The sequence below is a fragment of the Varroa destructor genome, unplaced genomic scaffold (assembly GCF_002443255.2).
Source record: "Varroa destructor unplaced genomic scaffold, Vdes_3.0 BEIS01000002.1, whole genome shotgun sequence".
In the NCBI taxonomy this organism is placed as follows: domain Eukaryota; kingdom Metazoa; phylum Arthropoda; class Arachnida; order Mesostigmata; family Varroidae; genus Varroa; species Varroa destructor.
The window spans coordinates 3,189,556-3,204,142 of NW_019211455.1; the positions used below are offsets into that span (position 1 = coordinate 3,189,556).

The 14,587-nt window shown below is 38.6% G+C and overlaps 2 protein-coding genes and 1 long non-coding RNA gene across 14 annotated transcripts in view; 1 reads left to right on the forward strand and 2 right to left on the reverse strand.

Annotated features, from left to right (window-relative positions):
• Positions 1 to 371: 371 nt before the first annotated feature.
• On the reverse strand, positions 372 to 10,365 carry LOC111244245 (zinc finger X-chromosomal protein-like). 8 transcript variants are annotated; one of them, XR_015322507.1, is made up of 4 exons: positions 9,814 to 10,365; positions 8,168 to 8,405; positions 5,281 to 7,947; positions 372 to 2,225 (listed from the first exon to the last, which is right to left on the reverse strand). XR_015322507.1 is itself a non-coding variant. In XM_022791107.2 (4 exons), the coding sequence occupies exons 2-4, from the start codon at positions 8,671 to 8,673 to the stop codon at positions 2,018 to 2,020; spliced, it is 468 nt and encodes a 155-aa protein (XP_022646842.1). In that variant the 5' UTR covers positions 8,674 to 8,718; positions 9,814 to 10,337; the 3' UTR covers positions 372 to 2,017. The 8 variants fall into 8 exon arrangements, 6 of the variants coding, with proteins under 6 accessions (XP_022646842.1, XP_086838146.1, XP_086838147.1 ...); XR_015322508.1 differs by lacking the exons at positions 5,281 to 7,947; positions 9,814 to 10,365 and adding exons at positions 8,609 to 8,718; positions 9,333 to 9,786; XM_022791107.2 differs by lacking the exon at positions 5,281 to 7,947 and adding an exon at positions 8,652 to 8,718 and having other exon boundaries at positions 9,814 to 10,337.
• LOC147757252 (uncharacterized) lies at positions 10,261 to 11,046 on the forward strand. Its single transcript, XR_015322511.1, has 2 exons — positions 10,261 to 10,401; positions 10,818 to 11,046. It is a non-coding gene; the product is annotated as an uncharacterized LOC147757252 (long non-coding RNA).
• A 1,695-nt stretch (positions 11,047 to 12,741) lies between these two features.
• The window catches only part of LOC111244602 (protein phosphatase 1 regulatory subunit 14C), a 68,747-nt gene continuing 66,901 nt past the window's right edge, over positions 12,742 to 14,587 (reverse strand). For all 5 annotated transcript variants that reach the window (XM_086982026.1, XM_086982024.1, XM_086982025.1 and 2 more), the window contains one exon: positions 12,742 to 14,570. The gene's annotated coding sequence lies outside the window, so the exon portion shown is untranslated. The remainder of the gene's footprint in view (positions 14,571 to 14,587) is intronic.

The window sequence follows — 14,587 nt, forward strand, 5'->3', positions numbered from 1 at the left end:
ACTAGTAAAAGCCGTATTTGACAGAAGCTATTAGGGGCTTAAGAGTAATACCGCAAATAGTTGACCTCTCATTGTTTGCGTATCTGAGTTTAAGGAACTCTGTATATGCCATCTCTACATAGTCGTATAATTACAAGTACCAAGTAATGCCGAACATTATGCTTCTGATATATCAGGAAATATTTTTACAATGCCTCTAAGATGTTTCGTTAATCGTTTTGCGTTAAATAAATTTGTTGTACTTTTTTGCGCACTCGGGATCATATATAATAAAATTACTCTCTGATTGAGTATGTGTATAAATGTGATATTAAGTATCAAATGATTTGCCTCGTAAATAAAAAATGACGAGAACAATGATAACAACATGCTTATACGTATAATATCCTTTATTATTCATATTGAGGAAAAAATAAATTTTATTTACAAAAAAATTATAATGACTATTTTGTCTTGCCATAATATTGTATCTTGTTGTAGTATCTCCATATGTCTGTGAGCTGGCATCGCCATACAGACGCCCTCAAATCACCCGTAGTTAATTATAGACTACACCGCATATGGGTGCGGTTAGTACATGTATATATATTATAGATTTATAATTGGACAGATTGGCTGAGTGAGTGCGTCCGTAGATGGCGCCACCTACTTATATATGCATACTTAAAATCTTTATGTATGGAGTATGTACATTCAGGGTCGGGACTAGAAATTATCGTTCTCAAACATAGTACTTCTCGGAACTCCCCTTACCAGTAACAAATATACAGTACTTTGCTTCCTTCATTTCCGAAGTTTTCAGTCCAAAATATGCTAGATAATACCAACAATTAGATTTAACTAAATAATAAACAGTAGGCTAATCTATTACGGGCCAATCAGACTTCGTTCTCTCATCGGGACAAAAACTAGAGATTTTTTTTTTTTAGCAATCAGCGGTTTTGAGAACTTGAAAGAGATCGTTTACGTTTTTAGAAATTAATAACAGCTACACCTTAGCTAGTCCATTTAATACAGCCTGTTCAAAAATTATTATAATTGGAAGGACATTTTTTATGCATTAATAAGATAATCGAAAAAGCTCATTGTATAGAAACAACAAAAAGTTTGTGCACTACAAGATAAACACAGTGGTCCATATACAAGGATCTGAATAATTATTTTAGCGCTTTTTAGCATTCGATTCCCAAAAATGGCCTCCTTGTATTTAACATGAGAACGTTTTGTGCGTTCCCATATATATTAATAACGATAAGAGTTGTCTGCATCAAACTTCAGTCGCCAGGTTGATGCACTGTGCCTGCTTTGTCACGTGCGGATCGATGGAGAAATACTAGGTTTTTTAATGTACGTTTATTCCGGGATACTACTTGCCTATGAGATTTACTAAAAAATAATTTAAGGAATGCGCTAAAGGAGATCGTTAGTTATGGTTCCAAATCAGTTACTATTTGTTTTACAGTCTCAGAAACGCCCAGCCAGTCAAATTTTACTGAAGAGCTTTTTTTTACTCCATTTTACTTCATTGTTTCCTTTGGTTTGCGATCGTTGATATTGAAATAAATACTTTTCCTTAAGAGTAATAATGCATAAAGCTGCCATTTTTTCTCTTAGATCTGATAATAATAAGGGTAATAGTAAATGTCCTGCAATTATATTTGCAGCTAATCGTACAGCTAAAGTCATGAGACAAATTAAGTTTCTAATAGTTTCAATGAAAACCATGAAAGAAGCCAAAATGAGGAGTTCCTAATGGCATTCAATTCAAGTTGACTTCGGAACGTTTATAGTAATAATTTCAAAATGCAGGCAAATGAGTTGCACGATGTCTTCTTTGTTCCGATAAGTTAATATTCTTCTTGTGTTATATATATACACACGGCAACATATATATATATATTGCCATGCGTACGTTGTGCGACGTTCAACTGTCACACGGAATCCCACAAGCCAGCTGGGGTTTATGAGTATTATGAAGATATTAAGCTCCATCATATATTTTTGTATAAAGCTTACACTACGACTTGGAGATGAAATGGTGATAACGAACATGCTTGTCCACCTCGTCCCGAGTGATGAACTTCTCGAAACAGTGAGGACACTTAATGAGGTACTCTCCATGCATGTTCTTGATATGCGTCTTCAAGTTGTGTTTGTAGGCGGACGCGTAGCCACAGTACGTGCAGCCAAATGGCTTGATGTCTGAATGAACAGTTATATGTCGTCTGGAAGAGACCGCGAAAAGTTATCGTGCTGGTTAGGTTACCTTATGTAAACATCGGTTTTTGCAATCTGTAACTGAATATCCTTGCTGGATCACATTTTACCTTCCTGCTACCGGAACGCAAGGCGTGCCTACACGGAACATGGTCCATTTGCAGACACGGTCAAATAGAATAATGGAAAGCAAACAAAGATTCGAGTTTGATAGAAAATTTATTGGATCTAATCTAAATTAAAAACTCACACCGAACGTATACATATGAATTTTCACACAGTGGCAAATAGTCTTACTCGTTTACAACAACGGAATCAGACAGCAATGTTGTTAAGCCATAAAGTTACATTCTTTGCACTTTGCATAAATCTACAAGTCTTTCTGTACTTTTTGCTCTAGGCAAAACTGGACAACTGGCTTGTTTATCTAATTACGCAGAGCTGACTGCTACCATCGTTACTAACTTGCGAACGATAGATAAAGCAGCATTCTATGAACAGCTACTAGTCGAGTACTCGACATGCACACTCCTATGTTTCGAGTTTTACGTCATTTTCCGCCGTACATAAGCGAGAGTTAAGAGTCTATCAAGGAATGACCACAATAGCGTATGCGGTTTGTGATGAAACAATGTTCGGTTTTTTTTTGAAAACTCAGTACGTAGATAGGGAGCCGATTACAGTCATACACCACAAGTCTCGCCTAGAATATGAAGGGTACGAGACAATTGTTTAAAACACTGGAATATACTGGCTCACTTGCAAATAGTGTGTGGCCCAAAGAGCCACGAACCGAACCAGAAAGTCATAACATTCCTATAGTCAGGAGCAATCTGGATGTCTGCCAAATGACCTCAACACGACATTGCACTCAAAACTTGGCTCGCTGACGAGCATACTGTGATTTATGTCGAGACAAAGGTTGCTTCTTCATTTCCATAAAAATTAGTTGGTCTAAGAGTTAAGGATCCACGAGCGCCTATTACTCGCTGATTACATTTTGAAGCGAAACAGACATCCTATCAACTTTTTTGACCGTACTATTTTTCTTTACTGAAGCTTATTTTCAGCTGGATGGATATGTGAATAAATAAAATTCTTGCGTTCGAGGCTTAAAGAATCTAAGAGCGAGTGTCGAATTATTATTTTACTCAGAACAGTGGAACAGAAGAATCTTTGGGCCTTCTTTTTTTCTTTATAAATGATGACGGGAAAGAAGCAATAGTTGAAGGCAAGTTCCACCATGACAGGTTGTAAATTTGTTTGTGGCCAAAAATGCAGCGACAGAGTGGACGCAAAGAAGATTTAAAAAAAGGTGGGGCAACAAAAATTAATTCACTTGGAACCATGTTCCTACGACAGCCAGCTTCGATGTCTGCTGGTGACATTCAATGGCCTCCCAGGTCCTGTGATTTGACTCCTCTTAATTTTTTCTGTTAAACTATGTGAAGAATAGGGTCTATAAAATTACGTCGACAACAACCTGTAACCTGAAACACGGTATTTATGAAGTGATTGGTAAAACTGACACTTAACTACGCAAAGCTATAGTTCGAAATTACGTAAAAGGGGTTGACCTATGCGAGCTGTCTCTAGAAAGACTTTGGTTGTTATAATTTTCCATATACAATTAACATTAAACCCTCTAGGTTGAATTAACGTAAAAACAAAAAAGGCACATAAACATTGTTTTTTTCATCCTGGAAGCACTGAAATTACCCGGAGACTCCTTAAGCACCCTATAATATTTCCTAGAGCTTGAACGTTTGAGAGGAACAGTCGCAGGTTCCCGAGCTCCCTGCAGTGTGTGTATTACGCTTATGTTAATTTCGGGCCTGTTAAATATTGTCCGTTGTACCAAACGGAGTTTGTGACTGCTGTTGGTGAGCGACCCGGTTACCTGATCATGGTAAATAGTAAAAAAATTCTAGTTGTCTCTACACACGACTTCACTGAGCGCCTGTACTTCAGCGGCCCACGCGTTGAATCACGTTTAACGGGTATTTTTTTCATCCCACCTGGTCGGATTGTTTGACGTAATTTATAGAACCGATGATGAGACAAGTTCATCAGCTAATCCCTTTCTGAAACGGCGATGTAGCGTGTGCGACGCTCAAGCGTTGGATTGGACAAAGGAAGTTTAATGAGATATTTGGATACCCGTTCATCATTCGGAAATGGTGTGTGTTGTTTCTCTTTTACCGTCGACTAGCGCTTGAAGAAAAGTTGGCTAATCCACACGGATGTGGTAAGCTTCCGTGCCCCTTGAATCTAATCTGAAGTGAGCGCCGTGATCATTATGACAAGGGAAGACTTTTCTGTTGCAGAAAAGACAAGTCCGCCCGAAAAAAATAAATGTTGGTAATTGGCGACAAGGTGATGGAACCGCTGGGACCTGCTCTGATTTTTTTTTAAAGAATTCTTACAATCGTTGGATTAACAAAGAAAATAAATATGACCAACATATTCGAAAATACCGATAAGTTATTTAACATATTAAGGAATTAATATTATATATATATAATATAATATATTAAGAAGTTAATATTAAGAAAACATTGGCGACCGCCCCAGGACCACAGACCTAAACCTGCCTGAGTACGCTTCACGAGGTCATCGTTCAACCATTGTCAGTTCCCGTTTCGATATCAGAACTGATGCAAGAAAGAGATATAGTGACCGCTTGCGACGCTTTCAAATCTAACAGCCTTCTTCTCACAGACTGGTGGATCTACAAACATAGGAGGTGTCTTATTGTCGCGAAGTGCCCTTCTGAGGAACTATAATCTGTCTCAAGACCGATCACAGGGCAGAAGCCGAAGCTAAGTTCAAACAATTGAGAATCGTGATACTGGTAGACAAGACCACCCATGGTCCCCCGGACGTTAGCATTACTGGATCTACTTACTGACTTAGGATGCCACCTGCTCTGACATAGCAACACTTCGCGTTTAAGGGAGATCAATAATCGACAAAACGGCATCAAATCTTAGGGCCGGAAAAATTGATACACTGAAAAAACAAGTCATTTAAGTGAGAAGAACGCTCTAAGATAATACGTACCGCTTGGAATCAGGCTGCTTCTCTGATGAAAAACATCTCCGTCTATGGGACATTTGTTAGGCCCCGAAATGACAACTCTGTTCCCGATACCATAAAGTTGACTATTACACTGAAAGCTTGAACGAAGCTTTAAAATCGTGCATACTTCTCCTGAAACTTCGCTGACAATGCTCTTGGTTCAATACAAATTGTAGACTAGCAATTGCACTGCGCCTGACACGAAAATTAACCACGCTCGTGCTGGTGAAGATTTGGGTCTATCCGTCAGTAGGTACATTGTGCTGCAGAATATATGTTTCAGTTAAAAAACTATACAAAAATATGCGGCAGGACAGGTCGCTGACACGTCTTAGAAGCTCCGTAAGGTTAATAGAGCATGTACCCATATTATCAATTGTGCCTTTGTACGCTGATGCATATGATGGAGAAACATCTATGATGCGCAAGAAGCTGGGAGCTAAGTTCTCCATATTCGAGATACTGCGCTTCTTGAAGCAACCTTGGTCAAACAAGGCAACTACGCAAACTAGATCCGCAGTGAGCATATTGGAAATGCGTTTCGCATGTTCGCTTGTTAACCGAGTATGCCGTGATTACTTAAGATAAAAACGCCTACCGACATGCTGGTAAAGCCCTCCTGAGTGTTACAGCCAGGAGAAAAGGTAGTCCGTTTAACTTATATTCATGGAGGGCGATTGCGAAGAAAAACTTTGCTACAAGCTTCGGACTCATCACACTTCCGCTAATGAAATTCTTGGAAGCTTATTTATGTGTTCCGGCTGAGTAGCATAGATTGGGCACAGGATGTGGCGCTCCCATGGATTAAAACAGGCTCTCTTCAACGCGCTTGTTTGATACGGATCTTGCAGAATACAGTCCTACAGAGCATGCTGTATTCAATCAGTACAACGGTAAGCACGAATCACAAGGTGGTTCACCCGGAGCACAACATCCTTGAAGTGTGTAGATAGCTTTAAGTACGTGTCCATGAACCTGTGATTTTGCCTACGAACGGTCAAATTTTCAGGGGATACATCACAAGCAAAATTCGGCGAGAGGTCGTTGCGACGGTGAGAACACATACGCCCTTGGAACTTTCCTTGAACATGGCACTGATTTTATTTGAAATAAAGGAAGCCCCAATTGCTTTCTATAAAATACAAATGATCTGAAAACACCCTTTAATCGAAACTGGTCAAAAAACTGAACCGAGTCAGACTTTCATTTTTAAAGCGCACCATGCCTCTGTATTGTGCATCATTAAACAAATACATATGCCTTTTAAGGAACATACATTTATTAGCGAAAAATCTGAAACGCACATTCAAGCTTTTCACTTTTCCTGCCCATACGGAGTTTACATGGGGATAGAAAGATAGCTCAGAATGATGCTGATTTTTATAACGCGAAGGCTATAGCTGATAAAGCCTTTTCAAGGCCAGATAGAACGGACCATAACACGTTTTGGAGTATGAGCTTTACATTATGTGTGGCACAGTGCGTTTTCATGACACACAACTGTGTAAGAAGCGGTGTCATGCTGCAATACCTTCGATGGGAGGCCTTTCTGCGCAAGCACACATATCTTAATTTAAATCTTCGAATTCATACAAGATAATTAAAGATAACTAAACACGCATATAGAGAATTTGCTGCGTTGCATATCTATAATGTCGATGAAAGAAGTATTGTCTGAGTATGCGCGAAAAAGATATTAGTCTACATTTGATTTCCATACTGTATCCACCTTAAGGTTCTTGCCCTCGAATTTAGCTGTGAAATAAGACATACATATATATATATATATATATATATATATATATATATGTAACGTATAAGAAATGTGACGTACTAAATTTTAACTGGGCTTAGTTGCTTTAAGTTGATTTAAGTATCCATATTTTTATGACCGTCTGCCCTTTGGATTTGAACTAAGCTATTGCACTATTGCAAGAGTCCGGGGCATAAGGCTTTACGATATCTTAGAGAGCATGACATCATATATATAGCATGGCATATCGACATGGCAAGAATAGAATTTTCTTATTCAAAATATGTCTAGAGTTTGAAAAAAATTGTACAGTTCAGTAACACAAGCGATTTATTTCCGTTCACTAATTCTAGCTATTTAATGCGTAGCTTTTTTTTTTTATAACCTCCTCTTATTGTTGATAGTGCAATTCAGCCGTAAAACTGTAATAAATAAATTACTTAACAAATACCAAAATCTTTCAAAGCTGTACGTATGCTTTAGTGCGAGATACCGCCGCTAATGTTGCATACATCGTAGAGGATATATTTTTAATTGTAAGCCATAACTGTGTTGTGGCTTTGTATCTATTGTTATCTATTGCAAGAATAGATGATTGCTATAACGTGAGGGCAAAAAAATGGAAGCATCTATTTGATCTGATCTTCTTCATATCTGTTGTTGATCCTCGCTCAAGTCATGCGGCACCCATTTTCCCAATTTTTTTTTTAATCTATTAATTTGACCGAGTTCAACCTAGGTATAACGTTTTTACATTCGCTAGATCTGAGTACTAATACATATGAATTTTGAAATAGATAGGTTTTCACGATAGCTCTCAACTCTTCGTTATCCACTTTGCAGCGGGTCTGGATCTTCGCCGAATACAAGGTTTATACAGCGAGCTGTTTCTGCCGCTGTAACTCCAAAATAAAACCAAAAACTCTTTTTCCTAAGCTAGCTGAACTTTCAGATATTTCATGGCTTAGTACAACTAGCGTGCTAAAAGTCTTCGTGACGATATTTCAGTGAGCGATCTTGGATTTCAAAGAATTATTGCATCGTTACGAGATAACGTCATTTTAAAAGCCCTCAATGATCAAGAGAGAAGGAATAGGGCAAGAACGAGAAACTAACCTGAAGTAAGCGTAATCGTGACAGGAGAAGACGCACCGCGGACATTTGTATGGAACCTGGGCTTCGCCATGAACCTTTGCTTTATGCCGCTTTAGAAACTGAATCGAGTTAAAACGTAACGGGCATACATTGCAGTGGAAAAAGAACGGGGCTAGAAGTCCCTGGCTTGCCGCTTCTTCCGAACTACAACCACTGTTCCGCGGTACCTTATGAGTGACGACGTCTACCGACGTAGCTCCTAAACCAAAAAACACGAACATAACCAAACACCCCGTTAGTGCTCGTAAGAATAATGATACGTATATGTAACTGAGCAATCACAAGCTAGGCAATAAAGGCGGACGGTACGAGGCAGGTTTCAATGCATAAAGAATCAATTTTACAAGCTAATTATTGACTTGTTCTCTATATCCAATAATCATAAGATTGTAAATACATTACGACATTTATTGCGTATCACTATAACATATTAAATAGTAGAAACTTGGGTGGAGCTGGCTGGGCATCGAGTGGATCGTCGCAATGGCTGCGTTACCGAACGTTTAGCCGGTCTGAAAGAACATTCTGCATGTTATCACTATGCCACCAATTTTGTCAAGTGTGTAAGAAAAATGCGTAAATATTCATTCTGTCCCTATACGAATGCTCTTGAATTTTTTAATTGTTCGTTAGCATAATAATAGCTTATTAATTTGCAACGTTATCTTCACTGTATATCAACTTGAAAAACAAGCTCTACACTTAGAAACGAATTGTTCCTCAGCGCTTTACATAAGTCAGGAGGGTACCACACATCTTTTCTCTATTCTATAAGAAAAATAGATACGACGAACGCGTAACGCATATTTGGTGGTTTATAGCAGATTGAAAATAGTTCGCTGTTCATACTTAGCATGTTAACTTTTTCTAATTAAAACTTAACTTATTTTTTATTTACTCTACCTGTATTCTTGATAGCTAACAAACTATTCATTTCAAAACTCATAGCAAGACAGAGTATCTATCTAGAAACTTTCTTCGATTGAACTGCATGGATTTTCCATGAATCAATACGATTGTCTGGAGCCCAATACTTTCCAACCTTAAAAGTTCCACTTTTTTAAACCAGCTTCGTCCATTGACTTTGTGTCGGTCGAGTGAAGCTCGGCTAAGAGCGAACAATTACCTTTATAGTACGAGTGGGCAGACGGACGGAAATTTTTCAAGGATTGCACTTATCTCTAACCCCAAAAACAATCTTGTACGCTCTTAACATTCGGAACATCAAGCGGTTATGTTATGCGTAAAAACTCTGAATAAATTACGACATGGTGATATTGTAACTAAATATTTTCATAACTCCACCGTAACGTATACAACACATTTAAGAAGTGTATCATTGTAGTATAGCATTGAAAAGTGCTTCAAACAATATATGCTATCAAGTTAAGTTCCGTTTCTTTGATTTCGAAGTGACGTTTCGGTCATGCAAACATCCTAACTACCTACCCTATAAAGGTGTAGCATATTGATCTTAATTGCAACACCTGTGGACTTCTACACTTCATCCCTTCACAGAGCGATAACATAGAAAGGTTTAACAAAAGAAAAAAAAAGTACAATTGTTTATTTCATCGATGTAAATATATTTGTCTCAATATTGTCACCTTCTATTTCACTTGCACGGTACATCCGGCTACGTTGCAAGTTGTTACATCGTGCTGCACGTATAGTAGTAAATTCGCTTTGTTCCGTAGCTCTAGAAAACTGACAGAGAGGCATTCGCAGCTGACGGTGATAGAAACCAGCTGACGGACCACTAGGATCTTTGGGAAGCGTTCAAACACACATTTCGAATATAGAGCAATGGAACATTGAAGGACCACTCAACCGATTATAGCAGATCATTTGACTATTTGGCGTAACTAAAGGGTTAGCAAAATCGACATGCAGACAGATGACGATAGGTTGGACAGCTGGAATATCGGCAAACAACAACAACAACATCAATTAGCTTGCTATGAAGAAGCATTGTGTGCACGACGCGGCTATAAAGAGAACATCCTTGATGTATAGGAAATCGACTGAATTTGAGGAGGGGGAGAGCTCGATCATAAACAAAACATCCGACTCAGGTGACCAACCCATGGCTTCTGAGTGGGTGGTCTTTAAGAGTACTTCGACCTGTATGCACTGGCCTATGGCAAGAAAGGCGCACCTAAAGCGAAGTGACATTGAAGCTCCGGGTGTATAGTGTAAGTCATAAATGATATAAAGGCGAAATGGTATAACGCATACGTACAAAGGTGGCATAGTGATGTCGATAGACTCTGACCTACACGAGGTTTGACCACACTTAGCGAGGCTGATAGTCATTTTTGAGTTTTGTAGGCAAAAAAAACGAGATGAAAGCTGTAAGTGAAGTCAAGGTCGTTTTAATTTGAAGAGAGGGATTGTATATTGGTTTTTTCGAGTTTTTCAAGGCACTCATTTAGCTATTTCGTAATAATAGTTTAAAGTCTGGATAACAAAGCTCCTAATTCGCGGCTGCAATTTTTCCGTCTGTACGACTTCGAAGTAATTAATGGACAGACCATGTCACAAAACAACTTAGTACTTGAGCGCCTAAAAGTTTGTTATATTTCCGACATTTGTGTTTACTTGTTTTTAGTTGTCCACGTTACATCTTCATTATGCCCGTTGCACAACTGGAGTTTATAAATAATCAATAATTCTTGACGGTAAGCACGGCATGTCTGGTGCTTTACAAGCCCAATGGAAGCGAGCGCTTTTCAGTCAAATACCGAAGATCATCGAAAGAAGCTGCAATAAGTGATGCTTTCTAAATTCGTTATACAGATGAAGACAAACACTAAATAATAAAATATTGATGAAACGCGTTCTATAGCTTCTGAGTAACTAGAAATTACTTGTTGCTTAAGGTACACATTGCAGAAATTAGTCTGATAGTTTCACAAATTATATGAACTTACTCAAGGATTAATTTCTTTACGTCTGCTAGATAGATTGTCTAACTATGAAAAATCCACGACTGCCAATTAATTTTTTGGCATTATGTGACGATATCATAACGTTGCCGCTAGAATTGTCATCATATGGATATGCCATTTAAGAACGGAAGCTTCAGCGAAATAAATTACAAATTAAACCCCATTTGATTTGACGAATTCGACGATAGCTACAGGTGGGCTTTCTCGGTTAAAACGTAAACTGTTGAGTATTTTTTATGTCACCGCCCATAGTGCCTTTGTCGAAGTATTAGCCTAGTAGCTGTCTTGATCACGCCAGGCTTTTTCAATGTGACTGCTCTCAGCTGTTGATACAGTTTATTAGTAGAATACAATTTCAGTGGGCGTGGGGCATTTGAAGAACTGTCAAAAGGTAGCGAAAGCTGCTGACAAGCGATAGCTAGTTGGGTTAAAGTACGCGACGGATTCGCTTTTCGACACTGTTCTACGTAACTCAACGGCGGGCAGGTTATTGTGTTTCAGCGGCGTTACTTACAGACGTCCTGTAGACAGTGTAATACAAATATAATTATTTATCTGACAAGTGGGCGGCCTAGATTACCGAAGAGGTTTCGATGATCACGAGACCTCCTGTTACCATTTTCAGTTGCTCGGTTCGGGAAAACATCGGTGAAAATCTAGTTTCGCTCATGTTCATTATTTTATGTATGTACGTAGACGTGCACGTAAATTAGTACAAGATCTAACTTTGAGTTATGCATAACCTTGCGCTAATCTGAAATTGTTCGTTCTAGTCGTACTTTTGCGATTTACCAAACGGATTTACCAATCTGCATAGATTGGATCCACCAATATCATGTGATGGGAAATATGGCTAACTTACTGGCCGTAGGTGACTCTGCTTAATTTGGAAGGATTCTAGGAAATGTATCACGCAAGGATCGAGAAGGGCAGGCTTACGTGGCATGCTTGGATATATTATAGGTTGACTGCGATCTCAACCCATTGCTAGAACTCATCGACGGGAATCTCAACGCCCCTTAATTGATTTACTACATCGGCTAATGAATGATAGCTAGTTACATTGTTAGGAACATATAATGCCATCGAATTGAAATGTCGACAGTAAATACGCTATACGTGACTTGTAAGTGGAAATTTCTCGTTATAATTTTACGAAAGAATTATATATCAGACATCCGTATTTTTCAGCACTGTCTGATTAGTTACTTATCGAAAAGAACGAAAATGTACCGGGAAATCTTTGTGCTTAACCGACCTTCTTATAGTGTATGGTCCAATCATGTAAGCTGAACCGGGTAGGACTTCATTGCAGAATAACTTGGTATTACATAGTACTATATATTCAGTATTCTGAAAACTGCCGACAAATATGTCGCGTCACTCGCGCGAAGTAAGAAACGAAGTTTTGTGGTATCGCATGGTAATCAACGCTCCTCACTCAGTTTTCATAAGACCTAGAAGATCCACTTCAAAATCTATTGACAAAGCGTAAACATGATCTGATACCTATCTGATAGCGTGATTGTATATAGGTAACCCATGTATTAGCCGTATAGGTAGGTTATTGAAAACATAATGAGGTATTGATTCAAAAGACTTTTATTTGCACTTGCTGTAGGTATTATAATTATTATTTATTCATATAATATTTATTATCATTTATATATTGTGTATAACATGATTATATGAACAGACAGCATGGCATCTTGGCGGGGCTAGCCGCTCGATATTCAATCGTCGTTTCAGCTACGTCACCGTCTCTTTTTTAGTTGATGGCGTTCTTGACCAGTAATTCAATTTCGTCGACGTTGTCAACTTAGAAGCACAACTCTTAGTGTTGGTTCCCTTGTCTTTATATGCATTGCTTTTTTGTGTTTAGCCGGCCTGTTGACCTAACAGTTCGTTTAGGCTCGTCACTCCGATTTTATATTCTGTTACAACAGTTATACTTGTTTCATCTACGACTGACTTGCCTACCCTTTCAATGGTTTCCATTGGTGATTTGCACCGCAGATTACTGCTGCAGTATGAAGCCACCGTGAAATTATGAAAACATACGATCAATGCGACAATCAGTAGTTTTTGGCTTACGTACGTGCCGTTTTTGCAATCTGGGTCTCTGCTAGAAACCATTATACATACGGTACGCAGTGTGTCAAAAGCTTAATGAAACTCACCAATGAATCCATCATACCATATAGTATTATTGTATATCAATTTATTAGCAATACTCTATGTTTACGTGCTCCTTTTATTCTTCGTTCCCACACAGTCGCTCTTTTCCATATTTTGTTTCTGAAGATAGTTTAGCATCCGACTTTTGATCCAGCGTATGCATACCAAAAAGCTGTTGTTACCACTCGACATGTTTACTTTTTTCGCTGCATCTGTTCCCGAGCTGTCGTATGAGCTCTACGAGCGATAGTCTGCTCGTGTTGACCAGGAATTTGGGTCAAAGGTATCCGATACGTTTCGGGCTAACAACAATCACATAGGTAGGTGGATACTTACTGCGCGTGTGACTCCACGCTTGCTCCGACTCTCCTTGCATCAACGTTACCATGTACTTTCGTTCAAATACATTTAAGCAATAGCAGTCGCAATAATAATAAGTTATTATTACTGTGACTGCTATTACTTATTACGTCTACGGGTAATCAGACCAATCAGTACCAAAAACAAGAAAAAGATGTCAATGAAGAATATTTTTGTGAGGAAATATTGTGGTGAAAAATTGTACTTAACACCATTAGGTTTGGTAACTTGCCGGGTGTTCATCATTCAATTACGTTCCAGTAGGGAGACAGTGAAGCGGTTGTTACCAGAAGTGCGATCATTTGCCTTTCCGGTGTGGTCATTCCCAATATTGCGTGTCCTGCCCCATCACTTCGCTGCTAAATAAGCCTGTAGTTATTCTCTAGAGTAGAACCATGAGATACTGCGTCGCCATATTTCTATGTTCGGCAAATCACGAGCTGTAAGCTGCTTCGATGGTACCAAAAGAAATAACACTCGAATAGTAGTTACGATACAGTAATACAAATATATATATATATATATATACTAATAATTCTTTCACGCATTGGCGCACTTTGTGCTATTCGCATTATCCTACTATTAGTTTGTTTTTATTTTTGCTTTTGCACTTCTTCATATCCGAGTGCGCTTCGTCGAGATCTAACCGCTGTGGAAGTTCACAATGAAACGTTTATAAGGTGACAAGACCACAGACATACACAGTGCAATCAATATATAGGAGATTATTACTAATGATCGCATGTAACCATCTGCGACAAGCAATGAAAAATGTATCGTCACAGGTGCTTTTACCCATCGCTTGATTTCCGGCCACTTGGTTATCCTCTGATGTTCTATGGATAATTGATCCCATGAAAATAGACCCATTACACCTACGGAGAAAGCCAGC